Genomic DNA, 24,963 nt, shown 5'->3' with positions numbered 1-24,963 from the left:
ATTTCTTTAACTTTTCAAATAATTCAATCAAGTCTGTTAAGCATATTACCCTTTACAAAATTTTGCTGATTTTCTCTGATCAGCTGAAAATGATCAATTATTTAGCCACCCTAAAATATTTTAGCCATTCCAGAAACCAATAGTAGCAGCTGTTAAGTCAACTACTAAAGCTCATGATTCTCTTTGTTGCTCCCCCACTTTTCTTAATCAGTGTAGAAACTCAGTTTTCTAATCTAAAAATATGGTTTTGGGATGAAGAGAACTTTGGAAAATTAAAATTAGAGTACCTGCAAAGTTTTTACCTTTTACCTTATTTAGAGCATCTGCAAAATCCTCTAAAATTGTACAATAGAAACCATCTGTTGTTGGGAATTTATAAGTATTGAATTTCATTTAAAGTATCATTGTTATCATGGAAGCCTCATTGCTCCTAATCACCCTCTTTGGTTGTCAAAAGAAAATGGCATTTATTTTTGAATCCCTCTTAAGTTTACTTTCATACTCATTTGTAAATCTTTATTATCCTTTGTATCCTTATCAATTGTCAGAATCAGCACTTGTTTTCATTTTTATATGTTTTTAGTTTTACATTCTCTTTTACCTCTTTATTATTGTTTGCTGTCATTTTTGGCAAGTAGATCTCTTGCCCTGGGCTTTAAAATGCTTCTGTATCACACAAGATTATTTTTGAACACCTTTCACTCATCTTTTATCATTTTAACTATTAACAGATGTGCCTACTTTACTGTGGGCAGTGCCTGTCATTCTGTTCAAGTTCACCGTACTGAAATTTAGATTCTTAGCAGCTATGTAGCATTTTTTCCCTTTCAAACATCACATTGAAGTCAGTCATGTCAAGATCACCATTAAGTGAATAATTACGCATCATTCAACTTTTACCTCATTCTTGTTCATTTCTCATTCCTAATTCTAATGTGAATTCTTTGCACATTTAGAACATTTTCCTTCAGATAATGACATAATCAAGAAATACACTACCTTTCTGATATTTGCTAGTCTCTTTATCCCAAGCTACACGGAGGTTAAGATTTCCCATTAAAATCATGCTGCTTTTGCTGCCTGCTTGTCTAGTTTCTTCACTGCTATAATCCACCACTTCATAACTACTGCCAGGGGATGCATTTGCAATTTCCATTATAATCTTAAATCTTTTTTAATTTCTTAATTTTACCATAAAATTTCTACTTTCTGCTTATTTATTGTTATATCTGTTCTTCTCATTGAAATGATTTCAACCTTAAGGCTATTTGTCTCCATATACCAATTACCCCATCTTTCCCATAGACCTTCCAACCTAGTAGATCTTATAGCCTCTAAGATGAATAGCCATCTGCAGTTAAGCCAATTTTCCCCTTAAAGCCTATGTGTTTGTGAATAAGATACTCATTTGGGCCACATACCCAAAGCTGACTTTTTGTTCAAATGTTTTACACACATTTTTTACTTCTGTTGTTGTGTTTCTGTGATTTCCCCAAACTCCAGTATATAGGTGGCATTACGAGGAACAGATGGCTGCAGACAGAAATCTCTTATACTTCCTTTCCCTGTGTGGGAAAATACCTGGGAAAGCTGCCTATCAATAGACAGATAGGATTGTCAGGATGTGGGTTAGGTAGAGGGAGAATTGGATCAGGAAGTCTTGTGACCATTTATTTCCTAGAGGTTCTCTAAATCACATGTTTTAATATCTGTGTATGGGCTCTTCTGCAGTATTTCCTACATTTCAATAGTAACTGCACTTCAAAAGTACATAGAGAAATTCATAATGCAGAAACATCCTGAGGTTGTAAGAGGTCATATAGAAATGAACATTTTCTTGTTGCAGAAGAAAAGTGTAGTGGAAGCTTTTTTCTGATTCTGATTTGAGCTGCAGTTGCCATGTGAGTGTTTCATTTTGTATTTAACCTGTATTTTAGCTGCCCTGGGTGCATTTGATTGGCAGTGCAAAGGAGATTCCTTTCCATTTTTAACCTGCTCTGCATTTGCAATGACAGTGTTTGATCAAATATCATAGAGAGATGAAGAAGAATTTTATAAATGGAAAGAAATGGATAATGTTTTTATTCTGTTTTAATATTTTAAAAAAGAACTGTTGCAGAAATGAACAGTTAGTGGCTGATCTGAGTGTAGATATCCTGCTCAGACTATAGCTGCAAGAAGCTATGTAATTTTGCATGTTACTGCACACACTGTGTGGTTTGATGGTTTCTCAGCCCACAGCTTTCAATATGTGAGTTATAACCTAGGTCAGTGGATACTTTCCTGATAATTAAGATTAACTGCATGACTCCAAGCTTCCTCAGTATTTTAATCCAATGCTTTTGAATGTGTTAACACATTCCTAAAGGGACGTGAATCCAGTCAACAATTCCAAAATTAATCTGAATGAATCTGGTGCTTAAACGTATTCATTATAAGATCTTTGTACATTGCCCCATCAAATGTTTACAGGGCAGTCAAAAAAAAAGTTAGATGGAGAATAAAACTTCCTCTGTACTATTCCATCAAACAAATGAATTTCTCCTAAATATTTCTTTGACATAGATTTGTTGCTTCCAAATATTTTACTGTATGTTGTACATCACTGTCATGGGAAGTACAGCATAGGTTAAATACAGAATAATATTTAACTTCTTTAGCGATTTATTGTATATTCCTAATGCAAGTAGAACATGAGTTAGATACAGAATAAAACCTGTTGTAACATGAAAATGTTTATTTCTCTAGCACCTTTCACAACCTCAGCATGCCTCAGCCAATTTCACGTTTTTCACTAGTAGTCACTGCTGCAATGTGGAGAATTCCACCGAGAAACCTGACACACACATTTGAGCATGTTTTTGGGAATGTATATTTATAGACAATGACAAACACTGAAAGAAATTGAACAAACACCACACTTTCTGGATTGAAAAGGGTATTTACAATGTGGTTTATTGGAAAATTAGGTCAACAGTTTAATGTGTTCTGTGATTTGCCAGCTGTGTAGGAATTCAAATGACTTTGGCGAAAAAGATATGCAAAGCTTTTAGGGATATGAGGGATGGAACTTATAGCCTTAAATTGTGAGCAAATCTGGTTTAGCAAAACACAATGGGAGTCCCTGTCCTGATGGTTACTTCACAACCTTTCCAGGTCTTGAATAATGTTGTCACATACCTAGAGAGTTAGTAAGGAAAGAAACCTCAAGAAATTAATTTGGATAAATGCGAGGTTATGCATTTTGGTCAAACAAACAAGGGCAAGACTTATACAATTAAAAGTAGGCCTTTGGATAGTGTTGTAGAACGGAAATCTAGAGGTTCAGGTACATAATTCTTTGAAGATTGCATCATATATAGACAGAGCGCTTAAAAAGACATTTAGCATACTTGCCTTCATTGCTCAATTGTTTGAGTACAGAATTTGGGATATTATGTTGAGGCCTTACAGGACGCTGGTGAGACCCCTTCTGGAGTACTATGTTCTGGTCGCCCAGTTATAAGAAGGATGTTATTAAGCTGGAGAGGGTTCAGAAGAGACTTATCTGGAAGGTTTGAGTTACAAGGAGAGGCTGGATACGCAGGGACTTTTTTCACTGATTGAGGGGTGACCTTATAGAGATTTATAAAATCACGTGCGATATAGATAAGGTGAATGGAAGGTGCCTTTTTCCTTGGGTGGGGGATTTTAAGGCTGGGGACATATTTTTAAGGCAAAAGGAGAAAGATTTTAAAAAGACATGGAGGGCAATTTTTTTACACAGAGAGTGCTTCGAGTCTGGAATGAATTTCCTGAGGAAGTGGTGGATGTGGGTACATTTACTTGCTTGGCATAAGCATGGCATTCCAACCAGAACTCTATCAACAAACATATCGAGTTAGACCCCGTCTACCACCCTCTGAGAAAAAGAACAGGCAATGACATCACCACAGGAAATAACATCACCAACCCAAAGAAACCCAAACATAGAAATAGAAGCAGGAATTGTGTACAGTGCTTTGACTGGAGGCCCACTGAAAATGTTACCTGGTAGGGTGATGAAATGTCTGGAAATGAACCTTCCAGCTCAGCGAGCAAACCTACATCCAGCACCTCAACCTGAGCTACAAATCTTCTCAAAATTCAAAAGGATGTTATCAAATAATATTTGATAATGAACCATATATTTGGATTGTTGACCAAAAGTTTGGTAAAAGAGATTAGTCTTCAAGAGTGTCTTAATTGAGGAGAAAGGGGCTGGGAAGATTTAGGGAGGGAGTTCCAGGACTCCAAACATTTATTGTCTTTTCTTAATTGTCTTTGAGAAGGTTTGGTGAGCCACCTTCTTGAACCACTGAAGTCTAGATAGTGAAGGTGCTATTAAGGAAGATCCAGGATTTTGTACCAAAGATTACAAACGACAATCAACATAGTTTTGTGAATGCATGGCTTTGTGATGGGAACATTGTGTTTTAGTACCTTACTTTAATATTTTGAGGAAATACTGTGGACGATTGATGAATGTGACAGATTGAATTTTGTGACATGGATTTTAGTAAGGCATTTGACAAGGTCCTACATGGCAGATTGTTAAAAAATATTAAAACCACAGAATATAGGGGTATGTGGACATTTGGATCCAAAATTGGTTCAGTGACAGGAAACAAAGGTTGATGGTTATATTTGTGTATGGAAAACAGTGGTGTTCCACAGGGCTCAGTTTTGGGTCCCTTGCTTTTTATTAATATTAATGATTTGACTTAAATGTAAGAGGCATGATTAGGAAATTTACTGATAACACAGATATTGGTCACATAGCTGATAGTGAAGAGGATGGCTGTTGACTGCAGGAAGATATTCAACCCAGAGAAGTGCAAAGTTATGCATTTTGGGAAGGACAAAGTGAGGACTGCAGAAGCTGGGGGTCAGAGTCGAAAAGTGTGGCACTGGAAGATCACAGCAGGTCAGGCAGCATCTGAGGAGCAGGAGAATCAACGTTTCAGGCTAAAAGCCCTTCATCAGAAATGAGTACATTCAGGCAGCATTCGAGGACCGTCCTGCTCCTTGGATGCTGCCTGACCTGCTGAGCTTTTCCAGTGCCATACTTTTTGACTAATCATTTTGGGAAGGCAAGTAAAGCAAGAGAATACAAAATAAACAGGAAGGTATTGAGAGGGATAGAGGAATGCATGTCTGCAAGTCCTGAAGTTGGTAGGATGGATAAATAAGGTAGTAAATGAGGTATTGGGATGCTTTCCTTCATTGAAAAAGGTATTGAATAGTAAAGCAGAGGTGTAATGCTGGAAATATATAAAAGACTTGTTAGACCACAGCTGGAATTTTATGTGCAGTTCTGGTCACCACATTCCAGAAAGGATATAATTGGTCTTCAGAACATATGGAGGAGATTTACAGAAGTATTGCCAAGACTTGAAAATTAAAAATATGAGGAAAGATTGGATAGGCTAGGGTGTTTTCCTTAGAACAGAGGAGGCTGAGGGGTGACTTAGTTGAGGTGTACAAAATAATGAGAGCTTTCAGAGATTGGCCAACAAAGACTTGTTTCCCTAGTGAGAGGGTAATTACCAGGGGGCACAAATTTAAAGTGATTGTAAAAGGATTAGAGGGAACATGAGGAAAACATTTTTACCCATAAGGTAGAGGTTGTCTGGAATTCACTGCCTAGTTTGACGGTACAAACTCTAAACTCATTCAAGTGGAACTTGGGTGTCTGTGTGGAGTCTGCACATTCTTTGCATGTCTGTGTGGGTTCCCACCAGGTTCCCCAGTTTTCTTCCAGAGTCCAAAGATGTGCAGGTGGGTGGATTAGTCTGGTAAATGCAGGGTTACAAGTGGTGATCATGGGTGGGATATTCTTCGAAGGGTAAGTGCAAACTTGATCGTCCAAATGGCCTCTTTCTTCATTGGAGGGATTCTATGATTCTATGGACTGACACCTGAAGTGTTAAAATTTGCAAGTCTCTAAACCAGTTAGCTGGTCAGTGGATTGATAACAGGTGACTGGTCTATTCAGCTGGTGCAGATACGAAGTGCTGACTAGACTGTTTCTGTGATGTAACTTTTCTCTGGTTCTGGCAGCCATATATGTACTGGACAGCCCTAGACCTTCACGGGAAAAAAAATATTTTTTCTTGTATGTTTGTTTCAGATCTTCAATTCATTGTCTTGCTCAACTTACCAGCAGTGTAACTGTAATTTTGTTTGAGGGAGAGAAATAACATACAGACGTAGAAAATAAGCCATTAAGCCCTTTGAGCCTGCTTTGCCATTTGATATGATCATCCAATTCAGTGCCTTGTTTCTGCTCTCTCTGTGCAGGCTTTGGGCCCTTTAAAGCTGGGAACTATATTGAACGTCTTCTTGAAAACAAAACAATAAATCTGTACACTTTAAAAAGTGTAAACCTAACCTAGAAGAAACTTGAGTAAACTTTACGAAATATATGTGTGCCATACCTCTGAACGTTGAATAAAATATTAATTTGTCTTTCAGCAGGATGGAGAAAGGGTGATCTGAGAGACAGCTGTGGATGGTGTTGTGCAGACTGCAATTTCAAATCAGCCCCAGATGTTATCTTTTAGATCTGGTGTCAGAAAACAAGCAGAAGTGAAGGATCATCATTGTCCTGATTGGAACTGGCAACCCAAAGATTGGCAAATGATGTCTCTGGGCTTTGGAAAAAGCCCCTTGCACCCTTCAACACTGTAGCTGCTGTGTGAGATAATGGAAGGTAGGTCTGGTCTATGAGATCTGGCATATGATATTTGGACAGTTAATCAGCAATATTGATCCATACCAAGATGTCCTTCCTGAGATACATCAACGAACATGATCATGCCTAATTATAAAAAATTTGCCTTGAAATTGAAATAGACACTTTGTCAAATCAAATGCCATTATACATATTCCCTGAGTTTAAATATACTGAGTGCAATGGAACTGAATTTTCGGACACAATATGGCATAATGACTGACTAATCCAATTATAGCCAGTGTATTAGAGTCCTGAAGAGGGAGTTTCAGGAGTGTTTATATCAAGCTTACAGCAATAATCACCAGAAAGTAATAGATCAATGATAGGGCGAGTTTTCTTTCTATTTGTCGCAGGGTGTGAGTGTATTGTTCATCCCTAATTGTCCTTGACAAGATGTTGGACTACCTTATTGAACAGCTGAAGTTCCATGTGATATCAGTACACCACACAGGGTACCATTAGAGAGGGAATTCCAGATTTCTGACACAATGACAATGAAGGAACGACAATTGAGATCAGAGTTAGGATGATTTGGAGGGGAACATGCCCCTGCTGCCTTGTAGATCTTACAAGTCACAAATTGGCACTGTCAAAAAGAGCCTTGGTGAATTGCTGCAATGCAATGCATTTTATATACGGTACACACTCCTGCCACTGTGCACTGGTGGTGAAGCACCCACAGTGCTGTTAGGGTAAGCATTACAGTTTTCTGAACCAGTGTCATTGCATAGCAATATATTTCCAAACCAGGCCAATGTGTGATACAATATCTAGTTATGTTTCTTATTAATGTTAAGCAACAGAATGTTCATGTTAGTGCAATCAGTGATGGTAGTGCCATTGAATGTCAAAGGCTGATGGCTGCTGGAGGAAATCATACCTTGGCAATATTACTTGATGCTTTCAGTCCAAGCCTGAATGTTTTCCAGTTCTTTCTGTCATTGCAGGTATAGCTCCTCCTTACCTGAGTAATTGAAAATGGAATCGAACATTGTATGATCATTATTGTCATTAATGAGGAAGTTGATAGTGGTTGATCTTCACACAGCTATCTCCCTTTGTGCTAGATATGGGCCAAACCAATTAAGTGTTTTTCCCTAATTTCTATTGATTTCAATTATGATATGTCATCTTGATGCTACAGTCAGTCAAATATTAACTTGGCATTACTAGCATCTCTGTAATTTAGCTCTCTTGTTCATGTTTGCACTAAGGCAGTAATGAGGTCAGAAGGAAAGTCGCCCAGGCAGAACACAAATTGAGCATTGCTGAATAGGCTGTCTCTGTAAGTGTGCTGCTTGGGCAGCATTGTTAATGATAACTTGCATTATTTTGAGACCAAGAATGTACTGATGGAATGGCAATTGGCTGGATTTTACTTGCATAGATCGGATGTACCTGGACAATTTTGCACAGTGTTGAATAAATGCTAGGGTTGGCAAGGGGACAGTTAGTTCTCAAGCAAGTCTTCAGTATTGCAGCTTTTGACAGAGAACATACCTTATACTGTGTATAATGCCTTCAGTTGTTTCTTGATATCACTTAGATTGAATAAAACTGCTATCTATAATAGTTGGGACCACAGGAAGAGGTCAATGTGGATCATCCACTTGACACTTTCTTTAAGGTGGTTGCACTCAGAGTTTGGGTTTTCATTTCCATCATGTCTTGTGTGCATTGTAGGTATTTGGATCAACAGATATCGGAAGCAACTGGTAAAATCCATCAGCGGACCTTTTCTGGAGACTATAATCCGTTATATGAAGAGACAGGAGTTGATCAGTGCTGAAGAAGTGAATCAGATTCAGGAACTGAGTACCCTGTCAGACAAAGTAAAGACAGTCATCGATGTTCTAGCTGGTAAAGGGAACACAGCCTCAGAATCACTGCAGACCTTTATAGAAACCACTAACTTGCAGCTGTATCTTTCCATTACCATTTATGGTAAGGTGTTTTATTTGTTCTCAATTGCCCCTATGTTCTCTGTTCTGTTATCCTCTGGTGTCTTTCGATGATGGAGCTGCAAGAGCTAATCTTAGGCTCCTGCCAGCTCATGAAATGTCATTAGGGCCTAGGAGGACCTTTTTTGAGGTCTGTAATCACCCCACAGCAATACTGAAAGTCAGCAAAAGGGGACATGAAATTCCCAGAGAATAGGGAGTTGAGTAGGGGAGGAGACTGAAAATGGGGAGGAGGCAGAGGGAACAAGGAAAGGAGTAGTGGAATTATGAAGGAAGTTCTCCAGCAGACCCACCTCTGCATCTTTCTGAACATTGATGGAAGCATCATTCATGCAATCAGGGTTTTTCTAAATTAAAGGTGTTGCAATATAATTTAATAATGTTAGTTTTTTTATTGCTGAAGATTGATTCATTGCAAAAATAACCATTTCTCAAGAACAAGGAGCTATATGGGTGTCTTGACTGAACATTCGTGTCAGATAAATCAATGTAGATAGTATTTTCTCAAATATGGCAATCAATTTCCTGCAGTGACACAAGGAACCCATTTTATTGGAAATCAGTGGAGCAATCTCTGATTTGAGGGGGCAGACATGGTGGCTTAGTGGGAAGTACTGCTGCCTCACAGCATCAGACACCCGGGTTTGATTCCAGTCTCGGGTGACTATCTGTGTGGAGTTTGCACATTCTCCCAATGTCTGTTTGGGTTTCCTCCGGGTGCTCTGGTTTCCTCCCACAATCTAAAGATGTGCAGGTTAGGTGAATTGGCCATGCTAAATTGTCCATAGTGTTCAGTAGTGTGTAGGTTAGGTGCATTAGTCAGGGGTAAAGTAGAGTGATAGAGTAGGGGAATGGGTCTGGGTGGGTTACTGTTTGGAGTGTCGGTGTGGACTTGTTGGGCCAAATAGCCTGTTTACACACTGTAGGGATTCTATGATTTTGAACTTGAGGCTGGCTTTCAATGTATAATGAGGAATTTGCATCAATGCACTTTCAGCAGTTAGGTATTTTATTGTTGGTGTAATTGAATTTCAATTATCTGCTGGCATTTTATACTGCTCCCAATGCTGAACTATAAAATGCATCCACATTTCAGTCTAAGTGGGATCACCAGGCATAGTGGAAAATTAGCATAACCGCAAAGAACATAATAAGAGCACAATTTGATGTATTTTGGATGTCAGTTTCTCCTCACTATCCCATTTTCCTTCATACCTCTTCATCTTCATATCTTTTTTTTTCCTTCTTCTCTCCTTCCTATCCACCTGTTCCTCCTCATCTCTTCCCTAATTCTTCTACCTGCTGCCACTCTGGGTGTAATTTCGATGTGTTTACCCTCAAATAGATTAAAGAGCCAGGTCTGAGTGTTTTAATTTGTTCATTTGATAAGGTCACCAACAAGAAGTAGTAGCTGATGTCAACGTGTCTTATGTGGGCTGGTTACTTGTATTAGTTAGCAATCATGTCCTCATTTTATTCTCTGCTTTTTTTTGTTCAAAGAGCCAATGGTACAGAAACATATCGAGGTTCTGCAGAGCAAATTTGGTAGTGGGAATGACATCAGTGCAATGTGTGAGAAGCCCTTCCTGGAAAGACTGACCAATCTCTTGCTAATTGATGGGCTGACGGACATCCAACAGAAAGAACATGATGTGATGCAAACTGAGGCCACCAGAGGGATGAAGAACAGCCTGAGACATACCCCATTGGAAAGGCTCTTCCTCCCTCTTTCAAAGGTTAACATCCCGCCACGCATTTCAGTAACAGTTGGGGTGGCTGGAATTGGTAAAAGCACTTTGGTGAAACTATTGTTGTACAAATGGCTGAAGGGGGAGTTGTACAGAGATGTAACTTTCATATTGCCTTTCATGTTTCGAGAACTGAACTCCTTTGAAAGAATATCTGCCGAAAAGCTGCTCAAATTGACCTTTCCTCACATCACTGAAACCAACCACATCCTGAATGGGACAACAAAGGTGGTGCTTATCTTTGATGGTCTGGATGAGTTCAAGTATCCACTGGAATTTTCAAACTCCCAGATATGCACTGACCCAAAAAAAGACATCCAGATTGACAACTTAATCACCAACATAATACGAGGTACCATCTTTTCCCAGGCAACTGTATGGATCACTTCACGCCCAACAGCAGCAAGTCAAATTCCAGCTGGACTCGTGGACAGAATGACAGAACTCAGGGGCTTTGGAGAATTGGAGATTAAGGACTTCTTGGAAACACTCTTTGAAGAAAGAACAATGGCAATGCAGGTCTTTCTGTGTATAAAGGCCCATAAATCACTCTACATAATGTGCTCTGTCCCATCCTTTTGTCTGATGATTGGGCTCTCCCTTGCGTACTACCTCAGAATCAGTAATGATGGTGTTAAGACTGGAAATTTCCCAAGGACAATGACAGAAATCTATACATATTTTTTCAAGATGATTCTCAATGGAGACTGGCAGGAAAAGGAACAGGATGCACTGAAGATTGAACAAACATTCAGTAATAACAAGAAACTAATAATTAATCTAAGTAAGCTGGCATTTTATGGGTTAATCAAACGCAAGTTTGTTTTCTATGAACAGGACATGAAGGCATATGGCATCGACCTCACCTCACTACAAGGGAGTTTGTGTACTGGCATCTTCAGCAAGGATGACTCCAATATCTGTACAGTTTACTACTTTACACACATAACCATACAGGAGTATCTAGCTGCCATTTATTATTATACAGCAGCCAAAAGGGCCATATTTGACCTCTTCACAGACAGTGCTATGTCTTGGCCCAAAATAGGCTTCCACAACCATTTTAAGAATGCAATCAGTAAGTCCCTCCAGTCAGAAGATGGTCATTTGGACGTATTTGTACGATTTCTTTCTGGGCTGCTCTCACCAGAAGTGAATGGATTGCTGCAGGGCCTGCTCCTGACAAAGGATGAACAAAACAGCTATCGGGCATCAGTGATGCACCACCTGCAATGCTGCCTCAACACCGACTACATCATCTCCTCGCGAACAGTCAACATAATGCATTGTCTCCATGAGCTGCAGCACACTGAGATTGCTAAAGGGGTGGCAGATGCCCTACGAACAGGGAGTCTGGCTGGGAGGCTGACTCCCATAAACTGCTCAGCATTGGCCTATCTCCTGCAGGTGTCTGAGGAATGCATGGAAGAGACCAATCTTTCCAACTGCCTGAGCTATAATATCTTCAAGAGCTTGCTCCCCCGTCTACTATACTGCCATAACCTCAGGTGCCCGATTTATTTTTATTTGTTGAGTGGAGGTAGCCATCCCTGGCTAGTTGACCATTTACTTCTTATCCGTAATTGCCCAGGAGTAGGTGATAGTGAGCTCCTTGAATTGTTTCAGCTTTTGTGTGCAGGAAGGATGTTAGGAGCAGTAGGTGCACCCAGAATACTATTAGGAAGTGAGTTTTAGGATTTTATCCAGTGATGAGTGAAGGAAAAGTAATATAGTTCTAAGTCAGGATGGTGTCTGGCATGGATGGGAAATGTTATGTTATGGTGCCATTACCCTTCAAGGTAGTAGTGTTTTGTTTGTTCTTTTCTGAATTTAAGTAGAAGATTCCAATGAAAATTTAGTGGGTTACTAGATCCAACAGCTGAGATTTGCTACTTCAGAAAGGAGTCAAAACATGTGGCGCTGGAAAAGCACAGCAGATCAGGCAGTATTCGAGGAGCAGGAGGTTCAATGTTTCAGGCATAAGCCCTTCATCAAAGGGCTTATGCCCGAAGTGTCAACTCACCTGCTCCCCTGATGCTACCTGACCTGCTGTGCTTTTCCAGTGCCACATCTTTTTGACTCTGATCTCCAGCATTTGCAGTCCTCACTTTCTCCTACTTCAGAAAGGAATTGAATTTTAGAACTTCACATCACCATTTATGTGCTTCTTGTTGCTTCATAGCTTGTAGTCATAGACTGATTAACTAGGCACACACACAAGACAGACAATAGATAGTCTCGCTCTAAAAATATTTCTGGAGGGACAAAGGGAGGTGGCAATAGGGCTGGAGGAACTTGCTGACAGAGGGTTGGGTGAGACTATGGAGAGATTAAAGGTTTACTATTTTGGGTGATGGGGTGTTAGCCTTTTGATACAGTGAATAATTGCACAAAATAAGAAGCAAGTATGTGGAAATGCTGAAGGATGGGAAGATGTGTGATATTTCATTCTGAGGGTTTGGGTTAGAGGGACTAAGATTTAGGCAGGTAGAAGTATGTAGTATTATGAAGGGCAGGGAGAGGATGTATGGATATGAACCTTCATTCTGGGTTGAACAGTACATCAAACTAATCCAGTATGGTTCATTCAAAATGGGAAGATGGACAGAGGCTTGGTATTAATAGCAAGGGAGCAGATTCAACGGGTTTAAAGCAATGTTCCATTCTTCCCTTAATTCCACTGAAAATTCAGTCATCACAACATTAACCAGAAAACATGACAGCACAGCGAGGATTATCAGGTGTTGGAAAAATGTAGCTGAGTGTCATCAACAAGTGCGCAATAACAGCCCACATGTCAAGGGCTCTTGTGGTGCAGTGGTCATGTCTCTTGTTCTGAGCCAGTAGACTCAGTTCAAATCCCACTTGCTCGAGTCGTGTATATTAACATTTCTGAAGAGACTGATTAGAAAATATATAACTATCCCCATGTTACATGATGAGCTGAATCTCAAAGATAAATCCTTGGACATTAAAGACCAAGTGGGTGCTGCATTATTGGTGTTAGACTGATAAGTGCTATATATTTTGTGTTTGACTTCAGGAGTAGTAAATTTTTGGAGGTGCTACATTGATGGTGGTAGGTCAAAGAATTGTTGCGCATTGTGTATTCTATGGGGGAGGGGGATGCTGCATCATTAAAAATGTTGTACTAAGGAAGTACTGCATTGCTGGCGATTATTGTACTGTGGAAATAAAGCAATGCTGGTGTTGCACTGAGGGAATTTGTATTGTCTGAGGTGTTGCTCTGAAAGAATGATGCATTTTTGATCTTGGACTGAGGTTGAACTGAGGTTAAGGATTGAGTGCTGCATCGTTGGTATTAGAATTAAGAACTGCTGCATTGTTGATGTTAGACTGAGTGAATGACACATTGATAACATTGGAATGAAGAAGTGTTGCACTTTGGTTATAGATATGGGAGTATTATACTTACGTTGAGAGACCACTATGTTTCTGGAGATGTGTTTCTGAAGGAGTGTGTGCTGTTCCAGCACTTGATCTGGAGGAAGAATTACCTTATCAGTATTACATTGGGAGTTGGCTATATTCTTGATCTTTCTAAGGGAGTGATATATTGCAGGAAAAGTTAGACAATGGTGTGTTGCATTGCCAAAGTACTACTTTTTGGGTGTGATACCCTTGACATTCCTCAGGTGATTACCTTGATAGTTGCACTGACCAGGTGATGACTATGGGGTCATTTGATGGGGACCTCATTAACCTGCAGTAGGAGAGTGCAGATAACCTGGTAGTTGTCTGCTTCATGCCATGGAAACCTACTTCTGCCTACCATCAAAGAGGGGTGGGAATCATTTGTCTATTGTTAAATTCACAGCAAATGACAAGTAACAAGCTTGGGACCAGAGGATAGTCATAATATCTGGTGACAGGGCTGAATTCAACATAAAACTTGTATTTATTTATTTTTTAAAGGCTGGAAAACAATCAGTTCAACGACAATGTGATGGATCTATTGGGCAGCTTGTTGAGTGCAAAGGACTGCCAGATCAAAAAGATTAGGTATGCCTTTTTCTTAATTGCTTCCAAATGGATTTCTACACTAAAGAAGCTCTATACAAATGAAAACTCTTGTTCCCTTACACAATCTAATTCCAACTCAAAGCAGTGTATTGTGTACCACAGCCAACACAGAATCATAGAATTTTATAGTACAGAAGGAGGTCATTTGACCCACTGAGTCTGTACTGGCTCCAGAAAGAACTACCCAGCTAGTCCCGTTCTCCAGGCATATCTTCATGGGTATCTAAATTATTCAATTTCTAATATATATCCAGTTCTATTTTGAAACTTCCTATGGAATCCACCTCCGCCACTCTCCTAGATAGCCCATTTCAAATCCTAAAAACTCTGAGTAAAGAAGTTTCTCCTCATCTCACTCCTATTTGTCTTGCTGACAATTTTGAAATTGTAACTCCCAGTTACTGACATACCAGCTAGCGGATACAGAATATCCTTCTTTATTCTGTTAAAATTGTTCATTAAGGTCACCTCTTAATCTTTTCTGTTCCAGGGAGAATAAGCCCAATTTCTCTAATCTTTCCTTGTATCTGAAATCCCTCATTTCTGCCAGGTGTCTGCCCATTTGGCCAACTTGTCAATGTTCCCCTGAAGTCACTCAGCATCATCTCACAATTCATTATTCTCTCTAGTTTAGTAGCATCTGCAAATTTAGAAATTTTGCCCTGAACACCCATCTCCAAATCATTTATATAAATCAGAAAAAGGAATAGACCCAACTCCGATCGCTGGGGATACCACTTTCAACTCATCTCTAATCTGAGATGTGCCAATTTATACCTACCTTGTGTTTCCCATCTTTTAGCCACCTTCCAATCCATGTTCCAAGGACCTATCAATCCCAAACATTTCTAGTTTACTAACCAATCTGCCATAAGGCACTGTATCAAATGCCTTTTGAAAGTCTGAATATGCAATATCCACAGTACTTCCTTTACCCTTTCTTTGCCAATGTCACCTTATCAAATAACTTATTCAAATTTATCAGGCGTAACTTGCCTTTGACAAAAATATGTTGATTGTCTTGTTTTAACTTATTTTTATTTAAGTATATATTTATTTTATCCTGTAATGTGGCCTCCATCAGTTTTCCTACTTATTGACATCAAGCTGACAGGTCTGTAGTTTCCTGGATTATCCTTTGCCCCTTTTTTAAACAATGGTGTGACAATCCCCCAGTCTCCTGGGATGGACCCCTTGCTTAGAGAGGCCTAGAAAGTTTCTGTCAACAACCTTGCAACTTGCTCCCTTACCTCTCTCAGGGTTCATCCCTGGTGACGTCTGTATCTGGAGTGAATCATAGGATAGAATCGTAGAAACCTTAGTGTGTGAGCAGGCCATTTGGTCCATTAAGTCCACACCGACCCTCTGAAGAGATCCCACTCAGACCCACTCGATCCTGTCCCTGTGACCCCACATTTCCTATGGCTAACCCACCCAATTTGCACATCCCTGGATACTGGGCAGTTTAACTTGGCCAATCCACCTAACCTGCATATCTTTGGACTCTGGGAGGAAGCCGGAGCATCCAACAGAAACTCACACAGACATGGGGAGAATGTGCAAACTCCACACAGACTGTCACCTGAGGATGAAATCATGCTGTTAACCTTTTTTAGCACCTCTTCTCTAACTATCACAGTACTGCTTAGTTGCTCAACACCCATATTTTTAATGTCACTATCTTCTAATTGGCAAAGACAAAAGCAGAATATTCATTTAGTACCTCTGCCTTATCCTTTGCTTCAGTAAGCAGCTTACCCTGCTTGTTCCTTGTCGGTCCCCACTTTATGCTTCACTAATCTTTCTCTATTAATATGTTTGAAGACGATTTTACTATTTGTTTTGGTGCAATCTGCTGTCCATTCCTCATGCTTCCTCTTAATCTTGCTTATTCCAGCCTTAGCCTCTTTCCTGCATTTGAGACACTCTTCCTGATTTCTATGGCTATTGTTTCGGTATGCGTCATATGTCCCTATTAACTTCCTTATTTTCTCATCAATATTCTTAGTCATCCATGGTATTCCAGCTTTGAATATACCGTATTTATTTCTTGTGGGTCTTGGTTGCACCTTATTCATCTTTCTTTTGAAATTTGTCCATTTTTCATTCACTGTTTTATCCAGCAAAATGTGATTCCAACAGTTGTAAATTGCTCCAGTTCAACTATTACACCCCTAAAATCTGCCCTTTTCCAGTCTAGGATCTTAATCCTTGACTGATTTTTATCCTTTTTCATCTTAATATGTCACCTTTTATATTAAGATTGCATTTTCCCAAATGCTCCCCCGTTCTGATGTTCTCCACATGGCCTGCCTCATTTCCTAGGACTAGATCTGTCACAGCTCCCTCCCTGGTAGAACTGGAAGTATACTGTTCCAGAAAGTTCTCTTGCACATATTGCAGGAATTTCTCCCCTTCCATGCTCCACACTATACCTTTTTCCCGTTCAATCCTAGGGTAATTGAAATTACCAACTATTACAACCCTACTTGTCCTGCAGATATCCATAATCTGCCTATTTGTGCTATCTTCTATTACCTCCATGTCATTTTATATATTAATCTTTATTAAATGCTCCAAAAGGTCACCACTCCCTTTCTGTTTCTCACCTCCACCCATATAGGTTCTAATTCAGGAACTGCATCTCGTTTAAGGGCAACGATATTATCTTTGACCAAGATTGCTACACCTCCTCCACTTTTATCCATCCTGCTTCTACTAAAAACCTTATAACTTGGGATGTTAAGTATCCAGTTCTCTTCTCGCTTGAGCCACATATCTGTCATTGCTACTACGTCAAATCCCCTGAGAGCAATTTCTACTTCCAGTTCCCCAATTTTGTTCACTATACTCTGCACAAAATATATATAAAATAGGCTCCTCTTAAGGGCTATCTTTTCATTTTTTACTTTGAGGGTATACTCTCTCATTCTTACAAACATCTTTGTTAGGTGATGCAGCAGGTTTTATTAATAATCTCAACCCCATTAAATTTAAAACTGTGACTGGAAAAATGGGATAGGGAAAGTTTTTACACTTTGAAACCAGCTTTGGGAAGATGGGTCCTATACAGGCCATATGGTTTGCCCCTGAATGGTGCAGAGACTGAGTTCCTTGCAGGAATTTTTGCTAGAGCTACTGGGAGGGTTTAAGTGAGCCTGGCAGAAATGTGGGAAAGAGAAAATATCAGAGGGAAATCAAGGATGGGAAAGAATAAATAGTACTAAAGCAGATGATAGAAATGTGATCAATTGGATTTCAGTGAGGGACTAGAGTGGTGCTGGAAAAGCACAGCAGTTCAGGCAGCATCCGAGGAGCAGGAAAATTAACGTTTTGGGCAAAAGCCGTTCATCAGGAATAGAGACAAAGAGTGCCTGCAGGTTGGGAGTGTGAGGAAATTGGGACTGGGCTGGGCAGGCAGGAGGATAGGCCTTGACTAGTAGTTTAAAGGTGTGAATCTGAACTGGAAGGGCAGTGGGAATTGCAGTAGGTGTTGGGACTGGATGGGAGAGTAGGAGGGATATGGAAGGTTGTAGGCACCCTGCAGGCACTCTACCTCTATTCCTGATGAAGGGCTTTTGCCCGAAACGTCGATTTTCCTGCTCCTCGGATGCTGCCTGAACTGCAGTGCTTTTCCAGCACCATTCTAGTCTAGAACTTGGTTTCCAGCATCTACAGCCCTCGTTTTTACCCTTTCAATGAGGGACAATGTAATGAAGTCTAAATCAGGGTTACTATGTACGTTTGTAAATCTGCAGAGTGTAGTAAATAAGATTGGTGAGTCGCAGGTGCAGATGTAGATTGCCAAGTGGAGATGTAATATTGTGCCCTTACACCCTACCTGTCTGTTTTTTACCCTTGTAGCTTCTCCCTTACCAACATTGCAGCCTCTTTCCCTGTCCTTGTAGCCACACTCACCATCTGATCCCTCTTATATCTTATATCTCTATCTCTCACTCCCTCACCCTCCCCTGCATTGTTCTTGTCTTTACCACCCTTTGTGGCTTATCCAATCTCTCCCTGCATCTTTGTAGCTTTCCTGTACCCGTCTTCTCCCTTGTGGCCTTCCAGAGCAGAGGGGCCTGGGCTAGGAGTGTAAAGAAATTGGGACTGGGCTGGGCAGGCAGGAGGATAGGCCTTGACTGGTAGTTTAAAGGTGTGAATCTGAACTGGAAGGGCAGTGGGAATTGCAGTAGGTGTTGGGGCTGGATGGGAGAGCAGGAGGGATATGGAAGATTGCAGCCAGTTGCTTAAATTTGTACAGATGACGATTGTTGTTGCGTTTTTCTTGATTTTTGATGTTATTTGTTTTGAGCAGTTTAGCTGAAAACTTAATTGGCAATAAAGGAGCTAAAGCAATTGCTCGGTCACTGATGGTGAACAGGACTCTGGCTGCATTAGAGTGAGTATTTTCACTGGGTGCTATTCCTAATACTTTCCTTCATGCACCTTCATCATTTTGCAACTGTTTGTTATTTCCCAACAGCCTTAGGAGCAATTCAATTGGTCCCAAAGGAGCCAAAGCATTTGCTGATGCCTTGAAGATAAACCAGGGTTTGGTCTCATTGAAGTAAGTGATTACATAAAATTCATGACACAGTAACAGGCAATTCTATTCAGCCTGCCCAGCTGATACTGAATTTCAGCTTCTTCCCATCCTTCCTTCTCTTACCCTATTGATCTATCCTTCTATTTCTTTCATGTGTGTGTCAAATTTCCCCTTATATGCAGCTACAATGTTTATCTCAATCACTCCCCATGGTAGTGAGTTCTACATGGAACATAGAATAGTACACCGGAGTACAGACTCTTCAGTCCTCGATGTTGTGCCGACCTTTCATCCTATTCTATGAACAAACTAATTTACATACCCTTCATTTTACTATCATCAATGTGCCTATCCACTTTTTGATGAAAGAAATTTATTTTGAATTGCCTTCTTGATTTTGTGGTGACTATTCAGTGGCCCTTAACTACTTTTGCTCTGTGCTATAATCACGGAGGCATTCACTGTAAGTAAAATTGACCCTCTCTGGGTGTGGCAAGACATGAAAGTAAGTGGACAAGTTGTGCCAGGAGAGGTATTCACCCACTTGTTGTCACTTCATCAATTACATACTGTACAAGAAGGTCCTTTGGGATCTTTCTCAACTTATCAGCAGTTCAAGTCTTTAAGTTATAAATTGCTGGTCATTTGAGAGCCTTAACACACCACTAGCTGGATTACTTGCCATCCTGAGAAAAGTGGCTCATTTCCTGTATCGGAAACAAAAGTAATCTGCCAAGTAGGAACAAATTATTGCAGATGCTGGAATCTGTATTGAAAACAACAAATGCTGGAGATCACAATGGATCAGACAGCATGCATGGAGAGAGAGCAAGCTAATGTTTTGAGTCTAGATGACTCTTGATCAGAGCTGAGGTAATCTGCCTACAGTACTGGGTTTTTCTATCTGGGGCATTCATGAGCTGGATAGGACACAAAGTGGGTACCTGCTGAAAGCCATCCCACCACTCCCTTGTGTCAGATCTCCTCTCACTACGATTCCCCTCTGTGACTGCCAAAGGAAAAGATTTATCTTCTCACTGTTGGATTCCTTAAACACTAGGCCTCAGACAGTTTTTAGAATCCAGAAGTTGCAGGTCTCTGATTGTCTGGCAAGATAGGAATGTAATATTTTAGCCTATGATTGGCTGAGAAGCACACTGGTAACTCTTAGCAAGCTGATTGGAACATGATCTGATGAGCTATTTTGGTAGTGGGGGCAGTGAGTCAGTTGCTCACACCTGTTCCAACACCTCGGTTGTGATTTTCCCATTTGTAGTCTGTGTCCACTTGGTTTTCCAATAATTTTTAACAACTTGTGACTACTCCAATCTTCTCGTTACAAGAGAAAAGAGACTTAGCCAGCTCATATTTCCTGATAGGTGTGTGGCATCATCTAAGCAAATCTTTCTTTGTGCTCTCTCTTATCTTTTCAACAGACACATGAAAACACAAAAACAAAGGAACAGTAATGCAAATCCTACTGTCTCATAATCTAGGAGAGAAATTCTTGAAAATTTAAGTTGTGTACAAAAATCAAAAGTTCCTTTTTATTTCAAATACAAAGCCAATGTTAATCTACTTATAAGCCTCATTATTGGCTATTTCATTTCTAAAGTTATGAAATGTTTTGATAGAAGAGATGCTATTGAATGCTGAGCCCTGAGGTACTGAGTTGGCTGCAGTAAGGATGAATGAGATAAAAGGAGCAAGTTATCTGACTATGACTGCTATTGTTATGACATTGGAGTGCTCACTGAGTCTGAGAGTCAACGGCAGAGCTGGTCAAAATGGACAACAGAGATTGTGCCATAGTTGTCAGCGTCTGTGTTGTGTTGAAAGAGCCTAGTTAGGTTTAGGATCTCTTCCTCCATGAAATTATCAGCAATGGTTGAATTTTCCATCTTAAATGCCCCATTATTGAAAAACAAGTGTTAATCCAACAGTCTGGTAGAATTTAGGACATAGCCACCACTAAAGATGTACCTGTGTTTTGCAGTTGAGCAAACAAGAATTAATTCATTTGTGTTAAACTGCCAAATAGTATCTTTTCGGTCAACATTTTGCTTGCTGCCTTCTGTGGCTTAGATTGGGAAGCTTCTCCCAGTGTCTGTTTGGCTGGACAATTTTTGAACTCATCTTTAACTAAAGTGTTGACCAGCCTGAAAGTGGCATACTGCTTTAGGTATCCTCAAGGAGCTTTCTTGGGCACTGCTTCAAATGTTCCTACCTTCAGTTGGGACAACCAGGAGTTTGACTGACAGTTACTCTACTATTGCCATCATGTTGTGAAATCAGACTGAGGTTGTGGAGAGAGGCAGGTTTGTCCTCTTGCTGTTGAGCAACAACTATTAATTATTTACACATGTACATAAGTGGCTAGGAGAGAACATGCTTGGAATCTTACATACACAGTCTAGTTCCAACAACGATGCAATAAGATCTGTCAATTAGTGAGAGATTTGAATGGAAGAGCAGGCTTGGAATTTTATAATATCACTTGATTTAGATAATTTGTTCAGAAAACAAGAAGGTTTTAGTTCCAAATGACTAATTGGAATCCTTATTTTGAAAGGAACTGACTTTATTTTTATTTTTTATTTAGCCACTCACGTTATATAGGAAAAATACAGACTTCAAAAGTACTGCATTTCATGTAAAATGATTTGAGATTTTCAATAGTTGTCAAATCCATGCATTGATACGAGTCTTTTAATTTGCTTAACCACTGAAACACATGACAGGATTTTTGATATTTTAGTTTAAAATGAGGCTGTTTAGTCTGTTCCTGTTGCTCTATTGCCTTGATATATGTCACTGATTTTTTTGCTGCTCCAACATTTTATTTTACTTTCCTGCAGTCTTCAGAATAATTTTGTGGCTGAAGATGGGGCAAAGTTCACCGCAGAAGCTCTTCATGTGAATCGCAAACTAACTGTATTAAAGTAAGTCTCGACCACCTCTCTGCATCATTGTTCCCAATTTTGTGTTTACCTACTCGAGGCCCTGTTTGGTGAATCTGCTTATGTGGTCAAAGTGAAATAGGCCCAATAATCTGGAGAGTGCAGTTTTTTTTTCCTGTAGTACCCAGCAATGATCAGGTGGAGGTTAAGATTTTGGGCATATGTACAGTTCAGCCCCATTATTTGAACTAAGAATCTGTGAATTGCCTGGTATTCTCATGCCTCATTGAGGGCTTAAAGGTCATTGAATATTTCTAAGGCAGAGTTCGATAGATAGATAGATAGATTCTTGACCAATAAGGTTGTTAAAGATAACCGGGGTTAGACTAGAAAGTTAAGTTGAGGCCATGTCAGATTAGACTAGATTCCCTACAGTGTGGAAACAGGCTCTTCGGCCCAACAAGTTCACAACGACCCTCCGAAGAGTAACCCACCCAGACCCATTTCCCGCTGACTAATGCACCTAACACTATGGACCATTTAGCATGGCAAATTCACCTGACCTGCACATCTTTGTGATTGTGGGAGGAAACCCATTAAACATGGGGAGAATGTGCAAACTCCACATATACAGTCGCCCAAGGCTGGTATCGAACCTGGTCCCTGGCACTGTGAGGCAGCAGTGCTAACCACTGAGCCACCGTGCAAATTTTAACAAATGACAGAGCAGCTTAAAGGATCAAAAGACCTACTCGAGCTCCAATTTGAATGTTCATAGTGACTGGGCAGCTGACAAACACAACTGTATCAAGAATGTAGAATGAACCCAGAAAGAATGATCTGTCTGTATACTGGCTGTAGTTAGAATAGATTGACCCTAAGCAATTATAAAAATTACTTACTGAGTAAATATCTAACCTTACAGGCCAGCTTTGATCGCAGCCTACACTGTGCCACACTGAGGAGTGTAAAGGTATTAGTGGGCTTCAGTTCCCAATACAGGGAGGGAGAAAGTTAGCCACAGTTTCCTCTCTTCTTACTCCTCTCCAATTAGCAAACAGTATTTGTGAAACTTATTGGAAGGTTTGCAGGTATGTGAAGGTAGGGCTGGATTGGGTTTAAATATGAAGTTAGCAGGTGCTGTTTCCTTTGTTTCACACAATTAACCCATATTCCTTTATTTCATTGCAGCCTTCAAAAGAATTCCATTGGCCATGAAGGTGCCAAGCGGATTGCAAGTGCCTTAAAGCATAATGGGATCTTAAAGGAACTCATGTAAGTCCCAGCTCCCAGTTCTCCCATGGACTTTGGGTACTGGGTGATAGAAATTTGGAAGGTTAAACATAGCCACCGTTTTTTTCTTATGGAGCACAATGCCAGCAAGGAGTTCAACAAGAGTTACATATTTACCAAAGCCCATTAAATATCAGCCTATAACCATCTCATCCCACTGTTGTCCCTCCTGCCCCATTAATACTTATCACACAGTTCCCTCTATGGTGACTGTCATGACCCCAGAAGTACTTTGGATATGTTTCACTTGTAATTCCAAAATCTGGTTAGAAGAGGGCTTAATGCAGCCAGAAATGGCTGCAAATATAATTTAAGGGGTTGTCTGGTGAAAGAGAAACACTTGAAATGTCACACCTAAAAATGCAAAGAAACCTCAAACAACAACCCTTCAAAGGGGGAATGGGACACATCAAAACAAACTGACTGTGAATGCTGCCTATAATGATAATCAGGGGCTGATGGTCCCTTGCTCTGCAGATTATGTTCTAAATTGCAGCCACACTTAGTGTTTTTCCCTTTGAAGAAGTACAGGGATTAAAGAGCCAGTTTCAGCTCTACTGAAATTTGTTGCATGGTTCTCATGTATGCCTTTGGGCTAAGATACCTGTATGTATTAGTCTGAGTTCAAACATTAGTATGTTGTAAAGATCACAGTCAAATAATATTATCTAGTCACCCCTGTGTTGCAGGTAAAGGGACTCTCCGACACTAAATGCTAGGAGCCAGCTAGTTAGCTAGCAAGTGAAACAAAAGAAATGAGGACAATAAAAAGACTCTTTCTTGCCCTGAATATTAGAATTTAGTCAAGAACAACAGAATTAGAGCTAGAGGAATTGGAACAATAAAATTTCAGCTAACCTATAGAACTAAGAATCTTGAAATCAACTGTTCAACCATCAGTGTCAGTATTACTGGTAACTTCTACTGCATCAGCTGTAATGTTCAACTTTCTGCCTTTTGCAAACACTTATACACATTATAAATTCAGATATCCGATATGTGTTGTTCTTAACTTTTTTTCTTTTTGGATCCACCTCTTACTTCTAACCTGTGTATATGTAGATGGAATTATTAATTCTTCTTATATTTCATAAATAAGGTACCCACTGTTTGTTAACTCTATTTTAATTTAATTTAGATTAACTCATTTTAAGGTAGTATGGGTCTGGGAGAAAGGTATCCACAAGGGAAGGGATCTATTTTTAAATTAATCACATTTCATCCAACTGGGGTAGCGGGTGAATAAAGAAAGACAGCAAGTTCATCCCTCCTTATCCTGAAGTTTAATTATTTGAGGTATCCTATCTGGAACTATAATAAATTGGGGAACCTCGGCTGTGACCTGGGCATAATGTGATGAGAAGTGCCTTCTTTTCCAGCTTGTCCAGCAACTGTGTGGGTGATATTGGAGCTACTGCCATAGCTGAAGCCTTGAAAGTGAACAGAAGCCTCACAACACTCAAGTAAGTTTCTATCTCTGTCTAAACCATCAGCAAATCTCTTAACACCCCACCAGTTCTTCAGCACAGGTTGTTTATCACAGGACATTGTTTCAAGAATTGTCATAGAATAACATATAGACTGAGGGGGAAAATTACCTCTCCTACCCTGCTTTGGGTTCTGTAAAAGGCACAAGTATAGATTAAGTATTCTTTACCTCTTTGGGCTCAGAGTAACAATGTTTGTTGAAGTGAGATATAACCAGGCAAAA

General features: G+C 39.9%; 1 protein-coding gene across 1 annotated transcript in view; it reads left to right on the top strand.

The window, feature by feature from the left end:
- The window catches only part of nlrc3 (NLR family, CARD domain containing 3), a 52,242-nt gene that overhangs the window by 8,861 nt on the left and 18,418 nt on the right, over positions 1–24,963 (top strand). Inside the window, exons 2-10 of the mRNA XM_072559651.1 lie at positions 6,496–6,733; positions 8,441–8,701; positions 10,219–11,974; positions 14,403–14,489; positions 18,829–18,912; positions 18,997–19,080; positions 21,918–22,001; positions 23,151–23,234; positions 24,632–24,715. Of these exons, the coding sequence (XP_072415752.1) occupies positions 6,727–6,733; positions 8,441–8,701; positions 10,219–11,974; positions 14,403–14,489; positions 18,829–18,912; positions 18,997–19,080; positions 21,918–22,001; positions 23,151–23,234; positions 24,632–24,715 (2,531 nt within the window). The 5' untranslated portion in view covers positions 6,496–6,726. The remainder of the gene's footprint in view (positions 1–6,495; positions 6,734–8,440; positions 8,702–10,218; positions 11,975–14,402; positions 14,490–18,828; positions 18,913–18,996; positions 19,081–21,917; positions 22,002–23,150; positions 23,235–24,631; positions 24,716–24,963) is intronic.

The sequence above is a fragment of the Chiloscyllium punctatum genome, chromosome 40 (assembly GCF_047496795.1).
Source record: "Chiloscyllium punctatum isolate Juve2018m chromosome 40, sChiPun1.3, whole genome shotgun sequence".
NCBI classification, from domain to species: Eukaryota; Metazoa; Chordata; class Chondrichthyes; order Orectolobiformes; family Hemiscylliidae; genus Chiloscyllium; species Chiloscyllium punctatum.
Note: the sequence above shows the minus strand (reverse complement) of the source record. Positions and strands in the feature narration are given on the sequence as shown.